The 26397-nt window shown below is 48.6% G+C and overlaps 1 protein-coding gene across 1 annotated transcript in view; it reads left to right on the top strand.

Annotated features, from left to right (window-relative positions):
• The first annotated feature begins 4891 nt into the window (after positions 1 to 4891).
• LOC119964936 (pre-B-cell leukemia transcription factor 1-like) overlaps positions 4892 to 26397 on the top strand; it is a 592307-nt gene continuing 570801 nt past the window's right edge. Inside the window, exon 1 of the mRNA XM_038795141.1 lies at positions 4892 to 5048. Within this exon, the coding sequence (XP_038651069.1) occupies position 5048 (1 nt within the window). The 5' untranslated portion in view covers positions 4892 to 5047. The remainder of the gene's footprint in view (positions 5049 to 26397) is intronic.

The following is a 26397-nucleotide window of genomic DNA, read 5'->3' as shown; positions in this document are numbered from 1 at the left end:
GGCAATTCTGGACAAGGTGAAAATAGATAAGTCCCCGGGGCCGGATGGGATTTATCCTAGGATTCTCTGGGAAGCCAGGGAAGAGATTGCTGAGCCTTTGGCTTTGATTTTTAGGTCATCATTGGCTACAGGAATAGTGCCAGAGGACAGGAGGATAGCAAATGTGGTGCCTTTGTTCAAGAAGGGGAGTAGAGATAACCCGGTAACTATAGGCCGGTGAGCCTAACGTCTGTGGTGGGTAAAGTCTTGGAGAGGATTATAAAAGATACGATTTATAATCATCTAGATAGGAATAATATGATTAGGGATAGTCAGCATGGTTTTGTGAAGGGTAGGTCATGCCTCACAAACCTTATCGAGTTCTTTGAGAAGGTGACTGAACAGGTAGACGAGGGTAGAGCAGTTGATGTGGTGTATATGGATTTCAGTAAAGCGTTGATAAGGTTCCCCACGGTCGTCTATTGCAGAAAATACGGAGGCTGGGGATTGAGGGTGATTTAGAGATGTGGATCAGAAATTGGCTAGTTGAAAGAAGACAGAGAGTGGTAGTTGATGGGAAATGTTCAGAATGGAGTTCAGTTACGAGTGGCGTACCACAAGGATCTGTTCTGGGGCCGTTGCTGTTTGTCATTTTATAAATGACCTAGAGGAGGGCGCAGAAGGATGGGTGAGTAAATTTGCAGACGACACTAAAGTCGGTGGAGTTGTAGACAGTGCGGAAGGATGTTGCAGGTTACAGAGGGACATAGATAAGCTGCAGAGCTGGGCTGAGAGGTGGCAAATGGAGTTTAATGTGGAGAAGTGTGAGGTGATTCACTTTGGAAAGAATAACAGGAATGCGGAATATTTGGCTAATGGTAAAATTCTTGGTAGTGTGGATGAGCAGAGGGATCTCGGTGTCCATGTACATAGATCCCTGAAAGTTGCCACCCAGGTTGATAGGGTTGTGAAGAAGGCCTATGGTGTGTTGGCCTTATTGGTAGAGGGATTGAGTTCCGGAGCCATGAGGTCATGATGCAGCTGTACCAAACTCTGGTACGGCCGCATTTGGAGTATTGCGTACAGTTCTGGTCGCCTCATTATAGGAAGGACGTGGAAGCTTTGGAACGGGTGCAGAGGAGATTTACCAGGATGTTGCCTGGTATGGAGGGAAAATCTTATGAGGAAAGGCTGATGGACTTGAGGTTGTTTTCGTTAGAGAGAAGAAGGTTAAGAGGTGACTTAATAGAGGCATACAAAATGATCAGAGGGTTAGATAGGGTGGACAGCGAGAGCCTTCTCCCGCGGATGGAGGTGGCTAGCACGAGGGGACATAGCCTTAAATTGAGGGGTAATAGATATAGGACAGAGGTCAGAGGTGGGTTTTTTACGCAAAGAGTGGTGAGGCCGTGGAATGCCCTACCTGCAACAGTAGTGAACTCGCCAACATTGAGGGCATTTAAAAATTTATTGGATAAGCATATGGATGATAAGGGCATAGTGTAGGTTAGATGGCCTTTAGTTTTTTTTTTCCATGTCGGTGCAACATCGAGGGCTGAAGGGCCTGTACTGCGCTGTATCGTTCTATGTTCTATGTTCTATGTTCTATGGCTGTGTTTGTATGAGTGTGTGCGTGAGTGTATGTTTGTCTGTGTGTGTGCATATGTGTCAGTCTGTGTGTTTGAGTGTGTGTTTGTGGCTGTGTGTGAGTGTGTGCGTGTGTCTGCCTGTGTGTGCATGTGCCTGTGTGTGCGTGTTTGCCTGTATGAGTGTGTGTGTCTGTCTGTATGTGTCTATGAGTATGTGCTTATAATAATAATCTTTATTTTCTAATAATCTTTATTATTGTCACAAGTAGGCTTACATTAACACTGCAATGAAGTTACTGTGAAAAGCCCCTAGTCGCCACACTCCGGCGCCTGTTTGGGTACACTGAGGGAGAATTCAGAGTGTTCAATTCACCTGACTGCACGTCTTTCGGGACTTGTGGGAGGAAACCGGAGCACCCGGAGGAAACCCACGCAGACACTGGGAGAATGTGCAGACTCCGCCCAGAGTGATCCAAGCTAGGAATTGAACCTGGGACCCTGGCGTGGTGAAGCAACAGTGCTAACCACTGTGCTACCATGCCGCCCTGTCTGTATGTGTGTCTGTGAGTGTGTGCATGTGTGAGCATGTGAGTGTGTGCATGTCTGTGGATGTGTGTGCATCAGTGAGTGTGTGTATGTATGTGCCTGTGTGTGTTTCTGTGTGTGTGCATGTGTATCTGTGTGTATGTAAGTGTGTGCATATATCTGTGTGTGTGCCTGTCTGTCTGTGTGTATGCTTGAGTGTTTGTGTGTCTGTGTCTTTCTATGTACGTGTGAGTGTGTGTCTATGAACGTATGTTATGTGAGTGTATGTGCACCTGTGAGTGTGTGCATGTGTGTATTTATTTGTGTGTGCATCTGTGAGCATGTGCATGTATGTATCTGTGTGTGTGAGTGTTTTTTTGTCTGTGTGTATGAATGTGTGTGTCTGTGAATGTGTGCATGTGTGTGTGTGTGTGAGTGTGTGTGTGTGTGTCTGTTTGTGTGTCTGTGAGTGTGCAAATGTATGAATGTGTTTGTGTGTGTGTAAGTGTGTGCATGTGTGTCTGTGTGTGTGGGTGCCTGTGAGTGTATGTGTATGTCTGTTGGTGTGTCTGTGAGTTTGTGAACGTGTGTGCATGTCTGTGTGTGTGTGTGTGTGTGTGCGCGCGTGCGTGAGTTTGTGTGTGTGCCTGTGAATGTGTGCATGTGTGTGCGGCAGTGAGTGTGTGTCTGTGAGTGTGTGTTTATGTCTGTTTGTGTGTTAGTGAGTGTGCGAATGTGTGTGTCTGCGTGTGTGCCTGTGAGTGTACGTGTATGTCTGTTGGTGTGTCTGTGAGTTTGTGAACGTGTGTGTGTGTCTGTCTGTGTGTATGTGCGTGTGGCTGTGTGCATGCGTGTCTGTGTGTGGGTGCGTGAGTGTGTGTCTGTGTGGGTGTGTGTCTGTGAGTGTGTGTGTATGTCTGTGTATCTGTAAGTGTGTGTGTGTCTGTGTGTATGTGAATATGTGCGTGTGTCTGTGCGGGTGTGTGTCTGTGAGTGTGTGTGTATGTCTGTTTATGTGTCTATGAGTGCGTGTGTGTTTGTGAATATGGGCATGTGTATGTGTTGTGTAAGTGTATGTGTGTTCCTGTGAGTGTGTGCATGTGTGAGTGTGTGCATGTGTAAATGTGTGCATGTGTGTGTCTGTGTGTGTGCCTGTGAGTGTGTGTGTGTGTCTGTTGGTGTGTCTATGAGTTTGTGAATGTGTGTCTGTCTGTCTGTGTGTATGTGAGTATGTGCACGTGTCTGTATGTGTGCGTGTCTCTCTGTGTGCATGAGTGTGTAACTGTGTGAGTGTGTGTCTGTGTATGTGTGAGTGTGTGTGTCTGTGAATGTGTGCATGTGTGTTTTGTGTAAGTGTGTGTGTGCCTGTGAGAATGTGCATGTGTGTCTGTGTGTGTGTCTGTGAGTGTGTGTGTGTGCATGTGTCTGTGTGTCTGTCTGTGTGAGCATGTGTGCCTGTGTGTGTGAGCCTGTCTGTACGCGTGTGTGTGTCTATGACTATGTGCATGTGTGTTTGTGTGAGTATGTGTGTGTGCCTGTCTAAGTGTGTGCATCTGTGAGTGTGTGCATGTGTTGTCAGTGAACGTGTTTCTGTCTGTGTGTGTTTGTGCATGTGTGTGTGTCTGCCTGTGTGTGTATGTGAATGTGTGCCTGTGTGCGTGTGTCTGTCTGTGTATGTGAGCATGTGTGTATGTGAGCATGTGTGTGTGTGCTTGTCTGCCTGTGTATGCATGAGTGCATGTGTCTGTGTGTGTTTTTCTGTGTAGGTTTGTGTCTGTGAATGTGTGCATGTGTGTGTTGTGTGAGTGAGTGTGTATGTGTCTGTTTCTGTGAGTGTGTGCATGTGTCTGTCTGTGTGGCTATGAGTGTGTGAATGTGTGTGTCTGTGAATGTGTGCATCTTTGTGTGTGTGTCTTTGTGCCTGAGTGTGTGCATGTGTGTGTTGTGTAAGTGGGAGTGTGTCTGTGTGTGTATGTGAGTGTGTGCGTGTGCCTGTGTGAGTGCATGTCTGTCTGTGTATCTGTGTGTGTGTCTGTGTCTTTCTGTGTATGTGTGATTATGTGTGTGTCTGTGAATGTGTACATGTGAGTGTGTCTATGGGGGTGCGTGTGTATGTTTGTGAGTGTGTGCATGTGTCTGTGTGTGTCTCTTCTCTGTGTGTCTGTGAATGTGTGCATGTGTGTTTGTCTGAGTGCTTGAGTGTGTGCATGTGTGTGTTGTGAGTGTGTGCTTGTGTGTATGTATGTCTGTTTGTGTGTGTGTATGTGCGTGTGTGCATGTGCCTGTGTGAGTGCATGTCTGTCGGTGTGTATGTGTGTCTGTGTGTGTGTATCTTTCTGTGTATGAGTGTGTGTTTCTGTGAATGTGTGCATGTGACTGCGTGTATGTTTGTGTATATTTGTGAGTGTGTGTGTGCATGTGTGTGTGTCTGTGTCTGTCTGTCTGAGTGTGAGTTTATCTGGCCATGTGGCAGTGAGTGTGAGTGTGAGTGTGTGTGTCTGGCAATCAATGATTTTAACCATTTACTTATTCACAGAGATGGTTAATGGAATACTGTTTATGTTTAGGAGTTTCCCTGGGGTGCAAACAATTTATGAGGGATTGTGTTTAATCCTAGCTAAGCAGGTCATGGGACATCTTAATGAGATGAGCCAGGTCTGTCTGTAATTTTGCAATATGCTATAAGTATTTAAGTTGAACAGCAGTTGCCCTTAGGATTTGAGATGACAAGAGGGATTTTCAGATTGTTCCTGAAAGGGGGCTGAATTCTCTGTCCTGCCACCCCAGATTTCTGGTTCAGCACGCTGGAGGGATGCTCCATTTCGCTGGCTGGTCAATGGGGTTTCCCACTGTGGGGCAGCCCCACGCCGTCGGAAAACCGGGCTTCCGGCAAAGCGGAGCATCTGCCAGTGGAGAATCCAGCCCTGGGTCTCACTCTGAAGGTCTGCACAAGTAGTAAGTAACATTGATTATTAACTGTATTTATAAGTGGAATTTGAATTGCATTGGAATATACTAGTGTCAGGTGTAGATAGGAAGTTAAAGTTTTTTTCCCCTTTTTATTTACACAATGTTTTAACTGTTAATTGAAAGCTATTACTGGTCTGCTAATGTTATTGATCCTATGTTTAATCTAAAGTTTGTTTTTAACATCCAAAATGCCTATTGGTAAGTGTTATCACCCCTATGGTTTGGTAGTTTCCCCTCAGACTTACAAATTTTTGGGAGGATTTTCGGAGGATTCTGCACCTTTGGAGCGGGCCGATGCCGTAGTGGTTCACGCCACTCCGTCCCACCGGGGCCCCCCGCCCCGCCGGGTACGGGAGAATCCCGCCCAGTGAAGCAGTGATGTGGCCAAGGATGGGACATTGATGAAGCAACTGGTGCAATGTAATGACTGCCAGAGTAGACTCCCAGAGTAGACAAACCTGGACCACTTGAGGGAAACACCTCAAGCTGTTCAGCTCAACTGATGTTCCTCAGTATCAGACTGGGACTGTGCTCTCCAAAACAGAGAAGGTTGCAGGCAGCACGGTAGCACAGTGGTTAGCACTGTTGCTTCACAGTTCCAGGGTTCCAGGTTCGATTCCCGGCTGGGTCTCTGCCTGTGCGGAGTCTGCACGTTCTCCCCGTGTGTGCGTGGGTTTCCTCCGGGTGCTCCGGTTTCCTCCCACAGTCCAAAGATGTGTGGGTTGGGTGGGTTGGCCATGATAAAATTGCCCTTAGTGTCCAAAACATGTCCTCAGCGGCAGGTCACGTGGAAGATACCCCTATGGTATCAACGGCCGTGATGGCGGATCAAGGCTGCAGCATTAGGGAGCTCCCCAGTCGTCGAGGTTCCTTTGCCACTAGAACTGGACCTACTCTCTGTCAAGGACCATGTGCCTGCTGATGTGTAATGGCGTACCCACGTTAAAAGATTCCAACATCAGGCATCTACCTAGAATTCTCTGACTCCTCCATGACAAGATCTTGGCGACAGTCCTCACCGACCGACGGAATTAAGGCACACATTTTGGAGCTCATCGCCCCCACCCTTCTCTCCATCTTCATCGTCAACATCCTCCACCTTATTAAGAGCAAGCTTCCCAATGTAGTGGACAATGTTTGCAGGATGGATGGAGAACTTTTCAACTGCAACTGGTTTAATTTCAAGAAGAAAACAATACTGACATCACTCATGGAACTTCGGGATGCAGTTAACATCGCCATCTCCACTCTCTCAGAAGAGAATTTCCCAGTCATGCTTGACACCTTCGCAGAAGCATATCAACCGATCAGTCTCAGACTGAACCTCAGGAAGACAAGAATCCCCAGGGAAAGATCATAGGCAGGGTTCTCCGTTCCCCGACGGCAATTTTGTAATCGCCGATCGGGCGGAGAATCCCTTTTTACGACGGAACCGGGGGGGGGCGCCTGTTTTCGGATGCTCCGCCCCATCCAAAACAGCATCACTGAGGAGCGTGGCGCACGCCGTTGGGACGGCCTCAGGATGTCACCTGAAGGCCCTCCCCCGATGGTGGGGGTGGCTTCAGCGAGGGCTGGGGGGGACTTGTGAGAGGTGGCCTGGGGGTGGCGAGGGGGTGTACAGGGGGACACTATCTGGCAGGTCGGGTCCCGCACGTCCAGCGCCATGCGCATGCCCGGTCACGGACCCGGCAATTCGCTAGCCGTTTATATCGGGAAAGCTGTGCGTTTTACATGGCGTGGCTTCCAACCCCTCATCGGTCGGAGGATCGGTGCTGGGGCCTTATCGATTGTTCCCACATAAAACATCACGGATTCTCCTGGAAACCGGGAATTCCAGCCCCTGGTCTCTCCCTCCATCAAGATAAACGGAGAAACCCTACCAAATGTGGAACATTTCCCATACCTGGGGAGCCATCTTTCCTCTTAGTCAGACATGATGCGTAAATCCACCGTCTCCAGTCCGCGAGCGGTGTCTTCGGCCACCTAAGGATGTGAGTCTTCAACGACCATGACATCTGTGTTGATACCAAGATCCTCATGTACAATAACTCACAACCCTTCCACGCAGCTCAGAAACGTGGAATACATACAAGGGCCTGGAGAGCAACCATCAGTGCTGTCTGAGACGGAATCTTCGCATCAGCTGGGACGTATTAACGTCAGTGTCCTTGAAGAAGGCAAGAGCACCAGCTTAACCTCAGTGCTGATTGGGATACCCTGATGGTGCCCCAACCTCTGTGGAGTTACCTCGGCGGTTCTATTAGCCCCCCCCCCCAGCAGAGTGACTGTATAAACCACAGCTCGATTCTGTTTGTCAGAGTGGAACCGATTCAGATGACAATTGTGTGTGTTAAATACCGACTTTCAAACCCATTTTGTGTTTGTTTTCACCTTTGACCAAAATAACCCCCCCCCCCGATGGAGTTCAGCAGGTGGCACATGAGTTTGACAAAACACCCAATGGAGAGCCAGTTACCCCTATAGGTGGCAATGTGACTGGTGCTTTTAATGTTAACCGTGTCACACCCACTTCTGATATTTTACTGAGATACTATCTTGTGTGATCGCGACATCAATTCTTTGAAAATTATCGGACATGATTCAACGAAAGCATTTTGAAGTCCTGTATTCGGGCATGTTTAGCGGGTGTTTCCCGCCATGTGCTGCTATTCACTGGCACACGAAGGGAAACAGAGAAAGACCCCGCTATTCAACGGCACTTTGCCATTTTTTTCGATGCCAGCGAGGAACGCCACGTCGAGACTGTACTTTAGTCATTTCCTGAACTGACAAGCTCACAAAGACTACTTGCAGACCATTTTAAAAGATAAGCCTGATCTTTCAACCCCACCTTGGCCTCCAGACCTCCCACTTCTCCCAACATCCTTCTTTCGGGGTCCTCGAGTCCCACCTCCCTCACTACTCCTCATATTGGTAAGGCACCCCTACGCCCTACCCCTGGCATGGAAAACCTGCCATATTGGTACCTTGGCGCTGCTATCCTGGCACCAAAACAGTGCCCCTGCCAGCCTGGAGGTGCCACCCAGGCAACTTGGCATTGGGTGCTGTGGTGAATCACAGTAGCGTAATTCACACTCTATTACTATGTCTCCTGAAGAAGGAGCCGTGCTCCGAAAGCTCGTGTTTGAAACAAACCTGTTGGACTTTAACCTGGTGTTGTAAGACTTCTTACTCTGTAACCTCGGCACACGAGCAGTTGCGCTGCTCTGCCACTAGGGGGAGATGCACTGGGAGTGTACGGGAGTTTGTACTGAGCTCCACCCTTGGCTCCACCCACGGCTCCTCCCCCCTAACCGGAAGTATAAAGGTTGATGCTGAGAGCCTGCCTGCCAGTTCATCTGGAGTTCATAGTGTCACAGGCAGGCTCTGTTGTAAGACGATTAAAACCACTGTTCACTTCTAACCACGTGTCGCGTGAATTGATGGTCTCATTGGGTGCCAGTGCCAAAGTGCCAGGCTGTCAGTACCAAGGTGTCCGGGTGCCAGCGGGAGTGATAGGGTACCAACCTGCCCTGCCCCAACCACCCGGGGTCTCTAATGGCCTGAGCGCCCTCCCCCCCCCACCCCCCAGGTTATAACTGGCCCATGTTTGTGGAAACCAGTGCTAAACGGTGCCCTGGTGAGGTGGCCGGTGCGGCCGTTAGGTCCCGGGCTCCAGGAGAATCCAGCTGACGCATATTTAAATGAGCCTAATGGGTCATTTAAATATGCTGACCTGGGTCATGCCCAGTGAGGGCGAGATCCAGATTGCAGCGTTTCGCGAGGTTCGGTTGAATCTCACAGGACCTCTCGAGGGAAGCAAGATTCAAAGGCCTCGTCGCGATGCCAAGTCAGGAGTGACGATGCTGTTAAATCGCAACCAAAGGAGCTTTTCACAGTAACTTCATTGAAGCCTACTCGTGACGATAAGCAATTTTCATTTCATTTTTTTTCATTTGCTACTTTTTTCGTCTGCAACTGAAATTTCTACTTCTGAATTAAAAATTTTAAACAACATTCTGAGGTTCGTACAAAGTTCACCAGAACAGGTTGAAGTGCATCTGTGGAATTGTCTTTGTTTTAATTCTTCAATTAAAGGTCTTCCTCGAAGAAGCTGATGGTTCTTCCAAATATTTAGACTGGAACTTAATATTTTGTGCCCAGAATTGTGAGCTGGAGCTGGAGTTGTAGGTGCCTCGTGTCATGTGAGCGTGTACAGTACTCAACTTCCCAGGATGCATCCTTGTGCTGGTCAGGATAGTGGGGTGAACATACTGCAAGGGGATCTATTCAACCTACCCGAAAGGACAGAGGGGGATCCTCATTTTAACCTCTGATCTGAAAGATGGTACCTCCAACAGTGCAGCATTCCCTCAGTCCTGTTTCAGATTCCACTCTTTATACCTTAAGAACTAAAACACGGGTATAACTCACATTCAGTCGGCACTGGAGTTTGCCAAGGCATTGAAGTAATGAAGGGAACGGAGTGGGTTTATCCATCAAAGAGGTTTGTGTGTGTTATGATCAGCCTAATGCAAGCCAGTGATGGCCTGACACAGAGGCAGGCAGGGGATATCTGCAGGCACATTACTGCACAGATAACAGCAACCACAGACTGTGTTAGCCTACCACTAACAAGTGATGATGATTGAAGATCTATCCATTTGTTTTGCAGTAGCTGTCAGTGTACTTTACTGCCGAGCAGATCATCAGCCTATGTTCAATCCCATACACATCAAAGAACATTGCAAGGTGGCTATGCACACTGGGTGAGGGACACGGTTGAGATAATTAATCAATGGTAATCCGGGGCCAGGAGTGGGAAATCAGGCCCAACGTTGGCGAGTTATCCACGTCTAATCCCGTTGTGCCAGAAAGCAGCTTTGCCTTGACTTTCTTTGCAGTACATTGACAGAGATTTGAGGTATGAGCGGTGTTGGGGAGAACTGTGCATTGAACATTGGAACTGGATCCAAGATCCAATTGTCCAAATGTTATGTACAGGGAGCGAGGCAAACCTGAACTGCTTTCTGTTTTCACCATCACTATGGCGAGTTTCCCCAAACCCTTGGTATGAGAGGTCAATTTTTAAAGTGATTCACAGCAAACTCTCTGCAGAGTTAAATCAGGAGCACTGTTTATTCATACATTCAAACCTGGGGGATGTTTGCAACTTCAAGCACAAGCACACAATCAGAAGATAGGAAAGAGTAGTTTTTACAACTATGAATAACTTAAAAGAAAAAGAATCACCGGTTGAAGACTAAGTGTGTTGACGTCGGGGCAGGATTCGTGGACTTCTATGACAGGGAAACTGGCGCCACATCTGGACAGATTCAGCGAACGTTGAGGGCTAGCACTGGCGCCATGTGGAACACGATCGATCCCAATGAAAAACGGTGTATAATTCGAAGGATTTGTGATTGAAACTCAGGAGACTGACAAGCTGTAGCCTCATACACACACTTCACTCCCCACACACACACTCATCCCAGCCAACAAGATGGCGCTGGTTACGATGGAGCATGCACATCCATTGATGGGTCAGTTAGGGCCAGGCAGCACCTAGGTGGGTGGCTTGGGGGGGGACGCACAAACGACCCATGGCACTAAGTTCACAGTGGTCTGTCTAGCAATGATGGCAGAGTTCCAACAAAATACGCCTTTAAGTGGCTTCGACTTGATGGTCTATGGGTCAGCTTGGTGTCCTGCTTAGAAGTTTTCAGGCCGGAGTTCAAACTTCAGACTGAGTTGTAAGTGTTGAGATGTATTATTAAAGCATTGCAAAGGTCAAAAATGTAGGTCATGTGATCTTGTCCATTAGTGAGACAGTTGCTGATGAACAATCAGTTTCTATGTCTCTGGTCAAAATCCATTGTTCATCTCAAAAAAGAGATGGTTATTAACACATCTCCAAGGAGAACAAGTGTTGGTGGCTCTCCCTTTACTATAGGATCAGGCTGGGGAGACCGATCATCTGCTGGTGCCTGATTTCATTAACTTTAATGTGTCTTAACAATGAGAGATGTGAGATACCACAAGCAAGGGTTAAGCTTTTGTCCTATAAACTAATGTTGGAAATTTCCAGAACTGTTGCCAACTTGTAAATCATGTGACCTGTAGCATCCGCATTTTGGTTCAGCCAAGTCCTCTTTTATAATACATATGAAAGTCAGGTTGATCTGAAAAGTTTATGACCTATTTCATGTCGCAGGGACATGACACAAACCTCTGACCCAGAACAACCATAGGTAACTGTTCAGAATGTAAAGCCCCAGTCTGACGGACACACCTCACGCGCTGATCAATATTGCAGTCATTTCACAGCTTTAATGATTCTTCTTATACACTGAGAAGGAAAATGACCAGCAACCTGACTGTTCTAGCTAACCACATAGTGGTAGTGACAGAGACCGACAAACTGATTGCTACAGCTACAGCCAGATGACTTTTGCAGCTACCAGCATTCTGACTGTCACAGCTACCAGCATTCTGACTGTTACAGCTACCAGCATTCTGACTGTCACAGCTACCAGCATTCTGACTGTCACAGCTACCAGCATTCTGACTGTTACAGCTACCAGCATTCTGACTGTCACAGCTACCAGCATTCTGACTGTCACAGCTACCAGCATTCTGACTGTTACAGCTACCAGCATTCTGACTGTCGCAGCTACCAGCATTCTGACTGTCACAGCTACTAGCATTCTGACTGTCACAGCTACCAACATTCTGACTGTCACAGCTACCAGCATTCTGACTGTGACAGCTACCAGCATTCTGACTGTCACAGCTACCAGCATTCTGACTGTTACAGCTACCAGCATTCTGACTGTGACAGCTACCAGCATTCTGACTGTCACAGCAGCTACCAGCATTCTGACTGTGACAGCTACCAGCATTCTGACTGTCACAGCTACCAGCATTCTGACTGTTACAGCTACCAGCATTCTGACTGTCATATCTACCAGCATTCTGACTGTCACAGCTACGAGCATTCTGACTGTTACAGCTACCAGCATTCTGACTGTCACAGCTACCAGCATTCTGACTGTCACAGCTACCAGCATTCTGACTGTTACAGCTACCAGCATTCTGACTGTGACAGCTACCAGCATTCTGACTGTCACAGCTACCAGCATTCTGACTGTGACAGCTACCAGCATTCTGACTGTCACAGCTACCAGCATTCTGACTGTTACAGCTACCAGCATTCTGACTGTCATATCTACCAGCATTCTGACTGTCACAGCTACCAGCATTCTGACTGTTACAGCTACCAGCATTCTGACAGTTATATATATCAGAATACCGACTGTTACAGTTACCAGCATAATGACTGTTATAGCTACGACAATTCTGACTTTTACAACTACCAGAAAACAACTTTTTAAGGTAACAGTATATTGATTGTTACAACTAACAGCATTCCGCCTCTTACAGCAACCAGCATACTGACTGTTCCAGATATCAGCGTACTGACTGTTCCAGATATCAGCATACTGACTGTTCCAGATATCAGCATACTGACTGTTCCAGATATCAGCATTCTGACTGTTCCAGATATCAGCTTTCTGACTGTTCCGGATAGCAGCATACTGACTGTTCCAGATATCAGCATTCTGACTGTTCCAGATATCAGCATACTGACTGTTCCAGATATCAGCATTCGGACTGTTCCAGATATCAGCGTACTGACTGTTCCAGCTATCAGCTTTCTGACTGTTCCAGATATCAGCATACTGACTGTTCCAGATATCAGCTTTCTGACTGTTCCGGATAGCAGCATACTGACTGTTCCAGATATCAGCATACTGACTGTTCCAGATATCAGCATTCTGACTGTTCCAGATATCAGCATTCTGACTGTTCCAGGTATCAGTATACTGACTGTTCCAGATATCAGCGTACTGGCTGTTCCAGATATCAGCATTCTGACTGTTCCAGATATCAGCATTCTGACTGTTCCAGATATCAGCATTCTGACTGTTCCAGATATCAGCATACTGACTGTTCCATATATCAGGATTCTGACTGTTCCAGATATCAGCATTCTGGCTGTTCCAGATATCAGCATTCTGGCTGTTCCAGATATCAGCATTCTGACTGTTCCAGATATCAGCATTCTGACTGTTCCAGATATCAGCATTCTGACTGTTCCAGATATCAGCATTCTGACTGTTCCAGATATCAGCATACTGACTGTTCCAGATATCAGCATACTGACTGTTCCAGATATCAGCATTCTGACTGTTCCAGATATCAGCATTCTGACTGTTCCAGATATCAGCATACTGACTGTTCCAGATATCAGCATTCTGACTGTTCCATATATCAGCATTCTGACTGTTCCAGATATCAGCATTCTGACTGTTCCAGATATCAGCATTCTGACTGTTCCAGATATCAGCATACTGACTGTTCCAGATATCAGCATACTGACTGTTCCAGATATCAGCATTCTGACTGTTCCAGATATCAGCATTCTGACTGTTCCAGATATCAGCATACTGACTGTTCCAGATATCAGCATTCTGACTGTCCCAGATATCAGCATTCTGACTGTTCCAGATATCAGCATTCTGACTGTTCCAGATATCAGCATTCTGACTGTTCCAGATATCAGCATTCTGACTGTCCCAGATATCAGCATTCTGACTGTTCCAGATATCAGCATACTGACTGTTCCAGATATCAGCATTCTGACTGTTCCAGATATCAGCATTCTGACTGTTCCAGATATCAGCATTCTGACTGTTCCAGATATCAGCATTCTGATTGTTCCATATATCAGCATTCTGACTGTTCCAGATATCAGCATTCTGACTGTTCCAGATATCAGCATTCTGACTGTTCCAGATTTCAGCATACTGACTGTTCCAGATATCAGCATACTGACTGTTCCAGATATCAGCATTCTGACTGTTCCAGATATCAGCATTCTGACTGTTCCAGATATCAGCATACTGACTGTTCCAGATATCAGCATTCTGACTGTCCCAGATATCAGCATTCTGACTGTTCCAGATATCAGCATTCTGACTGTTCCAGATATCAGCATTCTGACTGTTCCAGATATCAGCATTCTGACTGTCCCAGATATCAGCATTCTGACTGTTCCAGATATCAGCATACTGACTGTTCCAGATATCAGCATTCTGACTGTCCCAGATATCAGCATTCTGACTGTTCCAGATATCAGCATTCTGACTGTTCCAGATATCAGCATTCTGACTGTCCCAGATATCAGCATTCTGACTGTTCCAGATATCAGCATTCTGACTGTTCCAGATTTCAGCATTCTGACTGTTCCAGATATCAGCATTCTGACTGTCCCAGATATCAGCATTCTGACAGTTCCAGATATCAGCATTCTGACTGTTCCAGATATCAGCATTCTGACTGTCCCAGATATCAGCATTCTGACTGTCCCAGATATCAGCATTCTGACTGTTCCAGATATCAGCATTCTGATTGTTCCATATATCAGCATTCTGACTGTTCCAGATATCAGCATTCTGACTGTTCCCGATATCAGCATTCTGACTGTTCCAGATATCAGCATTCTGACTGTTCCAGATATCAGCATTCTGACTGTTCCAGATATCAGCATTCTGACTGTTCCAGATATCAGCATTCTGACTGTTCCAGATATCAGCATTCTGACTGTTCCAGATATCAGCATACTGACTGTCCCAGATATCAGCATTCTGACTGTTCCAGATATTAGCATACTGACTGTTCCAGATATCAGCATTCTGACTGTTCCAGATATCAGCGTACTGACTGTTCCAGATATCAGCATACTGACTGTTCCAGATATCAGCATACTGAATTTTCCAGATATCAGCATACTGACTGTTCCAAATATCAGCATTCTGACTGTTCCAGATATCAGCATACTGACTGTTCCAGATATCAGCACACTGACTGTTCAAGATATCAGCAAACTCACTGTTCCAGATATCAGCATACTGACTGTTCCAGATATCAGCATTCTGACTGTTCCAGATATCAGCATACTGACTGTTCCAGATTTCAGCATACTGACTGTTCCAGATATCAGCATTCTGACTGTCCCAGATATCAGCATTCTGACTGTTCCAGATATCAGCATACTGACTATTCCAGGTATCAGCTTTCTGAATTTTCCAGATATCAGCATACTGACTGTTCCAGATATCAGCATTCTGACTGTTCCAGATATCAGCATACTGACTGTTCCAGATATCAGCATTCTGACTGTTCCAGATATCAGTATTCTGACTGTTCCAGATATCAGCATTCTGACTGTTCCAGATATCAGCGTTCTGACTGTTCCAGATATCAGCAGTCTGACTGTTCCAGATATCAGCATACTGACTATTCCAGGTATCAGCTTTCTGAATTTTCCAGATATCAGCATACTGACTGTTCCAGATATCAGCATTCTGACTGTTCCAGATATCAGCATTCTGACTGTTCCAGATATCAGCATTCTGACTGTTCCATATATCAGCATTCTGACTGTTCCAGATATCAGCATTCTGACTGTTCCAGATATCAGCATTCTGACTGTTCCAGATATCAGCATTCTGACTGTTCCAGATATCAGCATTCTGACTGTTCCAGATATCAGCATTCTGACTGTTCCATATATCAGCATTCTGACTGTTCCAGATATCAGCATTCTGATTGTTCCAGATATCAGCATTCTGCTTGTTCCATATATCAGCATTCTGACTGTTCCAGATATCAGCATTCTGACTGTTCCAGATATCAGCATTCTGACTGTTCCAGATATCAGCATTCTGACTGTTCCAGATATCAGCATTCTGACTGTTCCAGATATCAGCATTCTGACTGTTCCAGATATCAGCATTCTGACTGTTCCATATATCAGCATTCTGACTGTTCCAGATATCAGCATTCTGACTGTTCCAGACATCAGCATACTGACTGTTCCAGATATCAGCATTCTGACTGTTCCAGATATCAGCATTCTGACTGTTCCATATATCAGCATTCTGACTGTTCCTGATATCAGCATTCTGACTGTTCCATATATCAGCATTCTGACTGTTCCATATATCAGCATTCTGACTGTTCCAGATATCAGCATTCTGATTGTTCCAGATATCAGCATTCTGCTTGTTCCATATATCAGCATTCTGACTGTTCCAGATATCAGCATTCTGACTGTTCCAGATATCAGCATTCTGACTGTTCCAGATATCAGCATTCTGACTGTTCCAGATATCAGCATTCTGACTGTTCCAGATATCAGCATTCTGACTGTTCCAGATATCAGCATTCTGACTGTTCCATATATCAGCATTCTGACTGTTCCAGATATCAGCATTCTGACTGTTCCAGATATCAGCATACTGACTGTTCCAGATATCAGCATTCTGACTGTTCCAGATATCAGCATTCTGACTGTTCCAGATATCAGCATTCTGACTGTTCCTGATATCAGCATTCTGACTGTTCCATATATCAGCATTCTGACTGTTCCATATATCAGCATTCTGACTGTTCCAGATATCAGCATTCTGACTGTTCCAGATATCAGCATTCTGACTGTTCCATATATCAGCATACTGACTGTTCCATATATCAGCATTCTGACTGTTCCAGATATCAGCATTCTGACTGTTCCAGATATCAGCATTCTGACTGTTCCAGATATCAGCATTCTGACTGTTCCTGATATCAGCATTCTGACTGTTCCATATATCAGCATTCTGACTGTTCCATATATCAGCATTCTGACTGTTCCAGATATCAGCATTCTGACTGTTCCAGATATCAGCATTCTGACTGTTCCAGATATCAGCATTCTGACTGTTCCAGATATCAGCATTCTGACTGTTCCATATATCAGCATTCTGACTGTTCCAGATATCAGCATTCTGACTGTTCCAGATATCAGCATTCTGACTGTTCCATATATCAGCATTCTGACTGTTCCAGATATCAGCATTCTGACTGTTCCAGATATCAGCATACTGACTGTTCCAGATATCAGCACACTGACTGTTCAAGATATCAGCAAACTCACTGTTCTATATATCAGCATTCTGACTGTTCCAGATATCAGCATACTGACTGTTCCAGATATCAGCATTCTGACTGTTCCAGGTATCAGCATTCTGACTGTTCCAGATATCAGCATTCTGACTGTTCCAGGTATCAGCATTCTGACTGTTCCAGATATCAGCATTCTGACTGTTCCAGATATCAGCATTCTGACTGTCCCAGATATCAGCATGCTGACTGTTCCAGATATCAGCATACTGACTGTTCCAGATATCAGCATTCTGACTGTTCCAGATATCAGCATTCTGACTGTTCCAGATATCAGCATACTGACTGTTCCAGATATCAGCATTCTGACTGTTCCAGATATCAGCATTCTGACTGTTCCAGATATCAGCATGCTGACTGTTCCAGATATCAGCATTCTGACTGTTCCAGATATCAGCATTCTGACTGTTCCAGGTATCAGCATACTGACTGTTCCAGATATCAGCATTCTGACTGTTCCAGATATCAGCATTCTGACTGTTCCAGATATCAGCATTCTGACTGTTCCAGATATCAGCATTCTGACTGTTCCAGATATCAGCATTCTGACTGTTCCAGATATCAGCATGCTGACTGTTCCAGATATCAGCATTCTGACTGTTCCAGATATCAGCATTCTGACTGTTCCAGATATCAGCATTCTGACTGTTCCAGGTATCAGCATTCTGACTGTTCCAGATATCAGCATACTGACTGTTCCAGATATCAGCATTCTGACTGTTCCAGATATCAGCATACTGACTGTTCCAGATATCAGCATTCTGACTGTTCCAGATATCAGCATTCTGACTGTTCCAGGTATCAGCATTCTGACTCTTCCAGCTACCAAAATTCTGACTATTAGAGCTACCTGCACATTGACTGTTACAGCTACATGCATTCTGACTGTTACATATGTCAGAATGCTGACTCTTACAATTACCAGTTTAAGACTGTTATGGCGACTAGCATTCTGACTTTTAACGCTACATGCATTCTGACTGTTACATGGAGCAGCGTTCTGACTGTTACAGTTACCAGTATGAGGGTTGTTCCAACTGCAAGCATTCTGACTTTTTTAGTTTCTAACATACAGCTGTTTTTGCTACCAGCAGACTGATTGTTACAGCTAACAACATTCTGACTGTTACTATTACTGGCATACTGAGTTTTACAGCTTCCAGCATGCATCTGTTAAAGCTAGATGCATTCTGACTGTTACAAATAACAGCATACTGTTACAGTTAACAGCATATTGACTGTTACAGTTAACAGCATACTGGCTGTTACAGGTAACCGCATACTGACCGATACAACTATTAGCATTCAGACTCAGGATTCACCTGAGGAAGGAGCAGTACTCCGAAAGCTAGTGATTTGAAACAAACCCGTTGGACTTTAACCTGATGTTGTAAGACTTCTTACTGTACAGCATTCAGACTGTTGCAGCTACCAGCGTTCAGACTGTTACAGTTACCAGCATACAGACTGTTACACCTACCAAACAACTAATCCTTCTCAATCAGGAAAATTGCTGAGCCACTCACTGACTGCAAAGAAATGTTTGTATTGATAAATCACTTTTCAGGACCTCAGATTTGTCCCTTAGTGTTTCCCAACCAATTACATTACTTTTGTAATTTATTTTAATAATCTTTATTGTCACAAGTAGGCTTACATTAACACTGCAATGAAGTTACTGTGAAAAGCCCCCAGTCGCCACATTCTGGCGCCTGTTTGAGTACACAGAGGGAGAATTCAGAATGTTCAATTCGCCTAACTTGTGTGAGGAAACCGGAGCACCCTGAGGAAACCCACGCAGACACAGAGAGAACGTGCAGACTCCGCACAGTGAATCAAGTTGGGAATCGAACCTGGGACCCTGGCACTGTGAAGTAACAGTGCTAACCATTGTGCTACCATGCCATCCATATCCTCAATTATGTAGTCAAGGAAAGGCAGAGATTAATTTGTGTACAGCAAACACCCTCATGGCAATGTAATGATGACTAGGTATTTTGTTAACTGTTGCTTCTGTGATAAATATCGCTGTAGACACGAGCCCGTCTGCTGGTAGTTGTAAAATTCAGCCTCTGACAATCCACTCTCTGACACATTCCCCTCTGACAATCCACTCTCTGACACATTCCCCTCTGACAATCCACTCTCTGACACATTCCCCTCTGACAATCCACTCTCTGACACATTCCCCTCTGACAATCCACTCTCTGACACATTCCCCTCTGACAATCCACTCTCTGACACATTCCCCTCTGACAATCCACTCTCTGACACATTCCCCTCTGACAATCCACTCTCTGACACATTCCCCTCTGACAATCCACTCCCTGACACATTCCACGCTGACACTTGCCCCTTGACAATCACCCACCTTGGCAAACCCCCCTCAGTCACTCCCCTCCCTGACACTACCCTCTCTGTTACCCACCTCCCTGTCAATCCCCTCTCTGCCACTCCCCTCACCCTGTCACTCTCCCCTCTCTGTCTCTCCCCCCTCTCTGTCACTCCCTCGCTCTGTCACTCCCCTCGCTCTGACTCTCCCCATCTCTGTCACTCCCTCTCTCTGTCACTCCCCTCGCTCAGTCACTCCCCCCTCTCTGTCACTCCTCTCTCTGTCACTCCCTGTCTCTGTCACTCCCCTCGCTCAGTCACTCCCCCCTCACAGTCACTCCCCTCTCTCTGTCACTCCACTCTCTGATACTCCCCCTCTCTGTCACTCCCCCCCTCTCTCTGTCACTCCCCCCTCTCTGTCACTCCCCCGCTCTGTCACTCCCCTCTCTCTGTCACTCCCCCGCTCTGTCACTCCCCGTCTCTGTCACTTTCCCTCGCTCTGTCACTCCACCTCTCTGTCACTCCCCTTGTGGTAGTCGGTATTAGGGGTATTACGGTACCCAGGGTGAGGCTGTAAGACCATTGGTGTGGGAGGTACCTGAGACAGCAAGATCATTGGTGAAGCCTGTCTGCTGGTTCCGCCCAGTAAGGCGGAGTATAAGAGTCTGTGTCTCCCCAGCTGCTGCATTCTGTACATGCGCTGCTGGGGGAACATCTAGTCCAATAAAGCCTTCAATTGTCGTCCAATCTCGCTTCTGGAGTCATTGATCAAGCATCAATTTATTGGACTAGATTTTAAAGAATGGAGCTCCGAATCAAGCCGGAGTGTCTGCAACTCAGCCCCCACGCGGCAAACTCAGCGGCAACCTTCAAACACTGGCTGGCGTGCTTCAACGGTTACCTCAGGACGGCCACAACTACACCCACGGAGGACCAGAAGATGCAAGTTCTTCACTCGAGGGTGAGCCCAGAGATCTACACCCTCACCGAGGTTGCGGACAATTTTGAGGCCGCGATGGCCCTGCTGAAAGGACACTATATTCGCCCAGTAAACCAGGTCTACGCCCGACATCTGCTAGCGAAGAGGCGGCAAATCCCCAGGGAATCGCTGGATGAATACTATCGTGCGCTCCTGGTATTAGGTAGGAACTGCGACTGTCCGCAAGTTTCAGCCAGCGACCACACAGAACCTTCGATCCGGGACGCATTCGTTGCAGGAATGCTGTCCTCCCAAATCCGCCAACGGTTGCTTGAGAGACACTCGGCCTCAAGGAGACACGGACCCTTGCTAGATCCATGGATGTGGCCTCCCGAAACGCCCGCGCGTACGTCCCCGACTGCGCGGCAGCCGCTTGGGCAGCGTGGAACAACCCCGCGGCCGACCCCGATGCATCTCCCATCCCCCCCAAGCTTGTGCCACGCAGCTACCAGGCAACCCCTGGGGGCCCTGCTGTTATTTTTGCGGGCAAGCCAAGCACCCCCGGCAGCGCTGCCCAGCCCGTTCCTCCACCTGCAAAGGGTGCGGCAAAAAGGGCCATTTTATGGCGGTATGCCAGGCTCGGGCAGTCGCCACTGTCTCTGGGGGCGAAACAGGGCCGCCACCACAACTCTCTCCATGAGCCACATGCGGCCAGCGGGCACCGCCACCTGCCTTTTCCCGAGCCACGTGCGGGCCCCGGGCGGCACCATCTTGTTCCCCAGGGACCACGTGCGATGGATGGGCACCGCCATCTTGCACACCGCCCGAGGAAAATCTCCAACTTCTTTTGAAAATAACTTTTATTAGAATTTTTTACAGAAAATATAAAATATAACAACAAACAGTGAAATGCAACAAAATAACCCATAACAACCGTAACACCCCCCAGACCGTATCAACACATGTATCAGATCCCCCCCACCCCCCCCAACCCCAACAAGAGAACTTAAAAATAAATTAAAATTAAATAGACAAACATAGTCATCACCACCCCCCCCTCTCCCCCCCCCCCCCCCCTCCCCCCCGGGTTGCTGCTGCTACTGTCCCTATCGTTGAGCCAGAAAGTCGAGGAAAGGTTGCCACCGCCTAAAGAACCCTTGTACCGATCCTCTCAGGGCGAATTTGACCTTCTCCAGCTTAATAAACCCGCCATGTCATTGATCCAGGTCTCCACGCTTGGGGGCCTCGCATCCTTCCATTGTAGCAAGATCCTTCGCCGGGCTACTAGGGACGCAAAGGCCAGCACACCGGCCTCTTTCGCCTCCTGCACTCCCGGCTCCACCCCAACCCCAAAAATCGCGAGTCCCCAGCCTGGCTTGACCCTGGATCCCACCACCCTTTACACCGTCCTCGCCACCCCCTTCCAGAACTCCTCCAGTGCCGGGCATGCCCAGAACATATGGGCATGGTTCGCTGGACTCCCCGAGCACCTGACACACCTGTCTTCATCCCCAAAGAACCTACTCATCCTCGTCCCAGTCATGTGGGCCCGGTGCAGCACCTTGAATTGGATGAGGCTAAGCCGCGCACACGAGGAGGAGGAATTAACCCTCTCCAGGGCATCAGCCCATGTCCCGTCTTCGATCTGTTCCCCCAGTTCCCCCTCCCACTTAGCTTTCAGCTCCTCTACTGACGCCTCCTCCACCTCCTGCATAACCTTGTAGATATCAGATATCTACCCCTCTCCGACCCAGACCCCCGAAAGCACCCTGTCACTCACCCCCCTCGCGGGAAGCGAAGGGAATCCCTCCACCTGCCGTCTAGCAAATGCCTTTACCTGCAGATACCTGAACATGTTCCCCGGGGGAGCCCAAATTTCTCCTCCAACTCCCCCAGACTCGCAAACCTCCCATCAATGAACAGGTCCCTCAGCTGTCTGATGCCCGCTCTGTGCCAACCCTGGAATCCCCCATCAATGTTCCCCGGGACGAACCGATGGTTCCCCCTTAATGGAGCCTCCATCGAGCCCCCCACTTCCCCCCTATGTCGCCTCCACTGCCCCCAAATCTTGAGGGTAGCCGCCACCACCGGACTCGTGGTATACCTCGTGGGAGGGAGCGGCCACGGCGCCGTTACCAGGGCCCCCAAGCTTGTATCTCCACAGGACGCCCTCTCCATCCATTTCCATGCTGCCCCCCTCCCCCTCCATCACCCACTTGCGCACCATCGACACATTGACCGCCCAGTAGTACCCCGAGAGATTGGGTAACGCCAGCCCCCCCCCCCATCTCTACCCCGCTCCAAGAAGACCCTCTTCACCCTCAGGGTCCCATGCGCCCAAACAAAGCTCATGATGCTGCTGGTCACCCTTCTAAAAAAGGCCCTAGGGATAAAGATGGGCAAACACTGGAAGAGGAACAAGAACCTCGGGAGAACCGTCATTTTGACGGACTGCACTCTACCCGCCAACGATAGCGGCACCATGTCCCATCTTTTAAATTCCTCCTCCATCTGCTCCACCAGCCTGGTAAAAGTAAGCTTGTGGAGAGTCCCCCAACTCCTGGCCACCTGCACCCCCAGGTATCTGAAACTCTTCACTGCCCTCCTAAACGGGAGCCTCCCAATTCCCTCCTCCTGATCACCCGGGTGTACTACAAATACCTCGCTCTTGCCTAAATTTAACTTATAGCCCGAGAAGCCCCCAAATTCCGCTAACAGCTCCATCACCCCCGGCATTCCCCCTTCTGGATCCGCCACATACAACAGCAGGTCGTCCGCATACAGCGATACACGATGTTCCTCCCCACCCCGCACCAGACCCCTCCATCTCCCTGACTCCCTCAACGCCATAGCCAGAGGTACAATCGCCAGTGCAAAGAGCAAGGGGGACAGGGGGCACCCCTGCCTGGTCCCACGGTAGAGCCTAAAGTAAAAATCTCCAACTTTTACCACGACTCGGCTCGGTGACCCTGGACCAGTCTTGGCCCCGAACGCTCTCGACCGCAACGACGACCGTGCTCATCACCGGGAGCGAAACATCCTGCCTGATCGACTCCGGGAGCACAGAGAGCTTCATACACCCCAACACGGTACGGCGCTGTTCTCTTCCCATCCACCCAGTTATTCAAAGAATCTCCCTGGCCTCCGGGTCTCACTCTGTAGAGACCAAGGGGTTCTGTGTAGCGAACCTCACGGTCCAGGGAAGGGAATTAAAAAATTTACGGTTCTACATCCTCCCTCACCTCTGCGCTGCCACGCTCCTAGGGTTAGACTTCCAATGTAACCTCCAGAGTTTAACTTTTAAATTCGGTGGCCCTATACTCCCCTCACTGTCTGCAGCCTCGCGACCCTCAAGGTCGATCCGCCTTCCCTTTTTGCGAACCTCACCCCGGATTGCAAACCCGTCGCCACCAGGAGTAGACGGTACAGTGTCCAGGACCGGACCTTCATTAGGTCGGAAGTCCAACGGTTACTGAAAGAAGGTATTATCGAGGCTAGCAACAGCCCCTGGAGAGCTCAAGTAGTGGTTGTAAAGACAAGGGAGAAGCACAGGATGGTCATCGATTATAGTCAGACCATCAACAGGTATACGCATCTCAACGCGTACCCTCTCCCCCGCATATCTGATTTGGTCAATCAGATTGCACAATACAAGGTCTTTTCCACGGTGGACCTCAAGTCCACCTACCACCAGCTCCCCATCTGCCCTAGCGACCGCAAGTACACTGCATTCGAAGCAGATGGGCGGCTCTGCCACTTCCTAAGGGTTCCCTTCAGTGTCACAAATGGAGTCTCGGTCTTCCAACGGGAGATGGACCGAATGGTTGACCGGTACAGTTTGCGGGCCACGTTTCCATACCTCGATAACATCAACATCTGTGGCCACGACCAGCAGGACCACGACACCAACCTCCGAAAATTCCTTCATACCGCAAAAATCCTTAATCTCACCTACAACAAGGACAAATGCGTGTTCAGCACCGACCGTCTAGCCATCCTCGGCTACGTAGTGCACGATGGAGTTATAGGCCCAGATCCCGAACGCATGCGCCCCCTCATGGAGTTTCCCCTCCCCCACTGCTCCACGGCCCTGAAACTCTGCCTGGGTTTTTTTTCATATTATGCCCAGTGGGTCCCCAACTATGCGGACAAGGCCCGCCCACTAATCCAGTCCACGGTTTTTCCCTTTCGGCAGTGGCCCGCCAGGCCTTCAGCTGCATCAAAGCGGACATCGCAAAGGCCACGATGCACGCAATCGATGAATCCCTTACCTTTCAAGTCGGGAGCGACAGAGAGGGCGGAGTGAGAGAGGGGAGGAGTGACAGAGAGGGGGGAGTGACAGAGAGAGGGGAGTGAGAGAGAGGGGGGGAGTGACAGAGAGGGGGGAGTGACAGAGACTCCACGCTTCAGAAATCCTCCATTCCTCCGTTGAAAAGGAGGCCCGGGCCATAGTAGAAGCTGTGCGGCACTGGAGGCATTACCTGGCCGGCAGGAGATTCACTCTCCTCACTGACCAACGGTCGGTTGCTTTCATGTTTGATAATGCACAGCGGGACAAGATAAAGAACGATAAAATCCTACGGTGGAGGATCAAGCTCTCCACCTACAACTATGAGATCTTGTATCGTCCCAGGAAGCTAAACGAGCCTCCTGATGCCCTATCCCGCGGCACATGTGCCAACACACAAGTGGACCGACTCCGGGCCCTCCACGAGGATCTCTGCCAGCCAGGGGTCACTCGATTCTTCCATTTCATCAAGACCCGCAACCTGTCCTACTCCATCGGGGAGGTCAGGACTGCCACCAGGAACTGCCAAATCTGCACGGAGTGCAAGCTGCACTTCTACAGGCCAAGGAAAGCGCACCTGATAAAGGCTTCCCGTTCCTTTGAATGCCTCAGTATGGACTTCAAAGGGCCCCTCCCATCCACCGACCGCAACACGTATTTTCTGCACGTGATTGACGAGTACTCCCGATTCCCATTCGCCATCCCCTGCCCTGACATGACCGCAGCCACTGTCATAAAAGCCCTCCACAGTATCTTTACAGTGTTCGGTTTCCCCGCCTACATACACAGCGATAGGGGGTCCTCCTTCATGAGCGACGAACTGCATTAATTCCTGCTCAGCAAGGGCATTGCCTCCAGCAGGACGACCAGTTATAACCCCCGGGGAAACGGACAGGTAGAGAGGGAGAACTGAACGGTCTGGACGACTGTCCTACTGCCCTACGGTCCAGGAATCTCCCAGTCTCACGCTGGCAGGAGGTACTTCCGGATGCATTCCACTCCATCCGATCACTGCAGTGTACCACGACCAACCAAACACCTCACAAACGTTTCCTTGTCTTCCCTCGGAAGTCCTCCGGGACCTCGCTCCCAACCTGGCTGGCAGCTCTTGGACCCATCCTGCTCCGCAAACACGTGCGGGCGCCCAAGTCGGACCCATTGGTCGAGAGGGTCCACCTCCTTCACGCTAACCCTCAATACACGCACTCCCCTCTCTCTGTCACTCCCCCCTCTCTGTCACTCCCCCCTCTCTGTCACTCCCCCCTCTCTGTCACTCCCCCTCTCTGTCACTCCCCTCTCTGTCACTCCCCCTCTCTGTCACTCCCCTCTCTGTCACTCCCCCCTCTCTGTCACTCCCCTCTCTGTCACTCCCCCCTCCGTCACTCCCTCTCTGTCACTCCCTCTCTGTCACTCCCCCCTCTCTGTCACTCCCCCCTCTCTGTCACTCCTCCTCTCTCTCACTCTGCCCTTTCTGTCGCTCCCTCTCTGCCACTCCCCCCTCTCTGTCACTCCCCCCTCTCTGTCACTTCCCCCTCTCTGTCACTCCCCCTCTCTGTCACTTCCCCCTCTCTGTCACTCCCCCCTCTGTCCACGCCCCTCTCCGTCACTCTCCCCGCGTCTCTCACTCCCCCGCTCCTGTCACTCCTCCACTCTCTCACTCTCACCTCGCCCTCTCTGTGCTCCCTCTCTTTCATTCCTCTCTCTGTCACTCCCCCCTCCTGTACTCT

The sequence above is a fragment of the Scyliorhinus canicula genome, chromosome 4 (assembly GCF_902713615.1).
Source record: "Scyliorhinus canicula chromosome 4, sScyCan1.1, whole genome shotgun sequence".
In the NCBI taxonomy this organism is placed as follows: domain Eukaryota; kingdom Metazoa; phylum Chordata; class Chondrichthyes; order Carcharhiniformes; family Scyliorhinidae; genus Scyliorhinus; species Scyliorhinus canicula.
The sequence above is the reverse complement of the archived record's forward strand: the minus strand, read 5'-3'. Positions and strand labels throughout refer to the sequence as shown.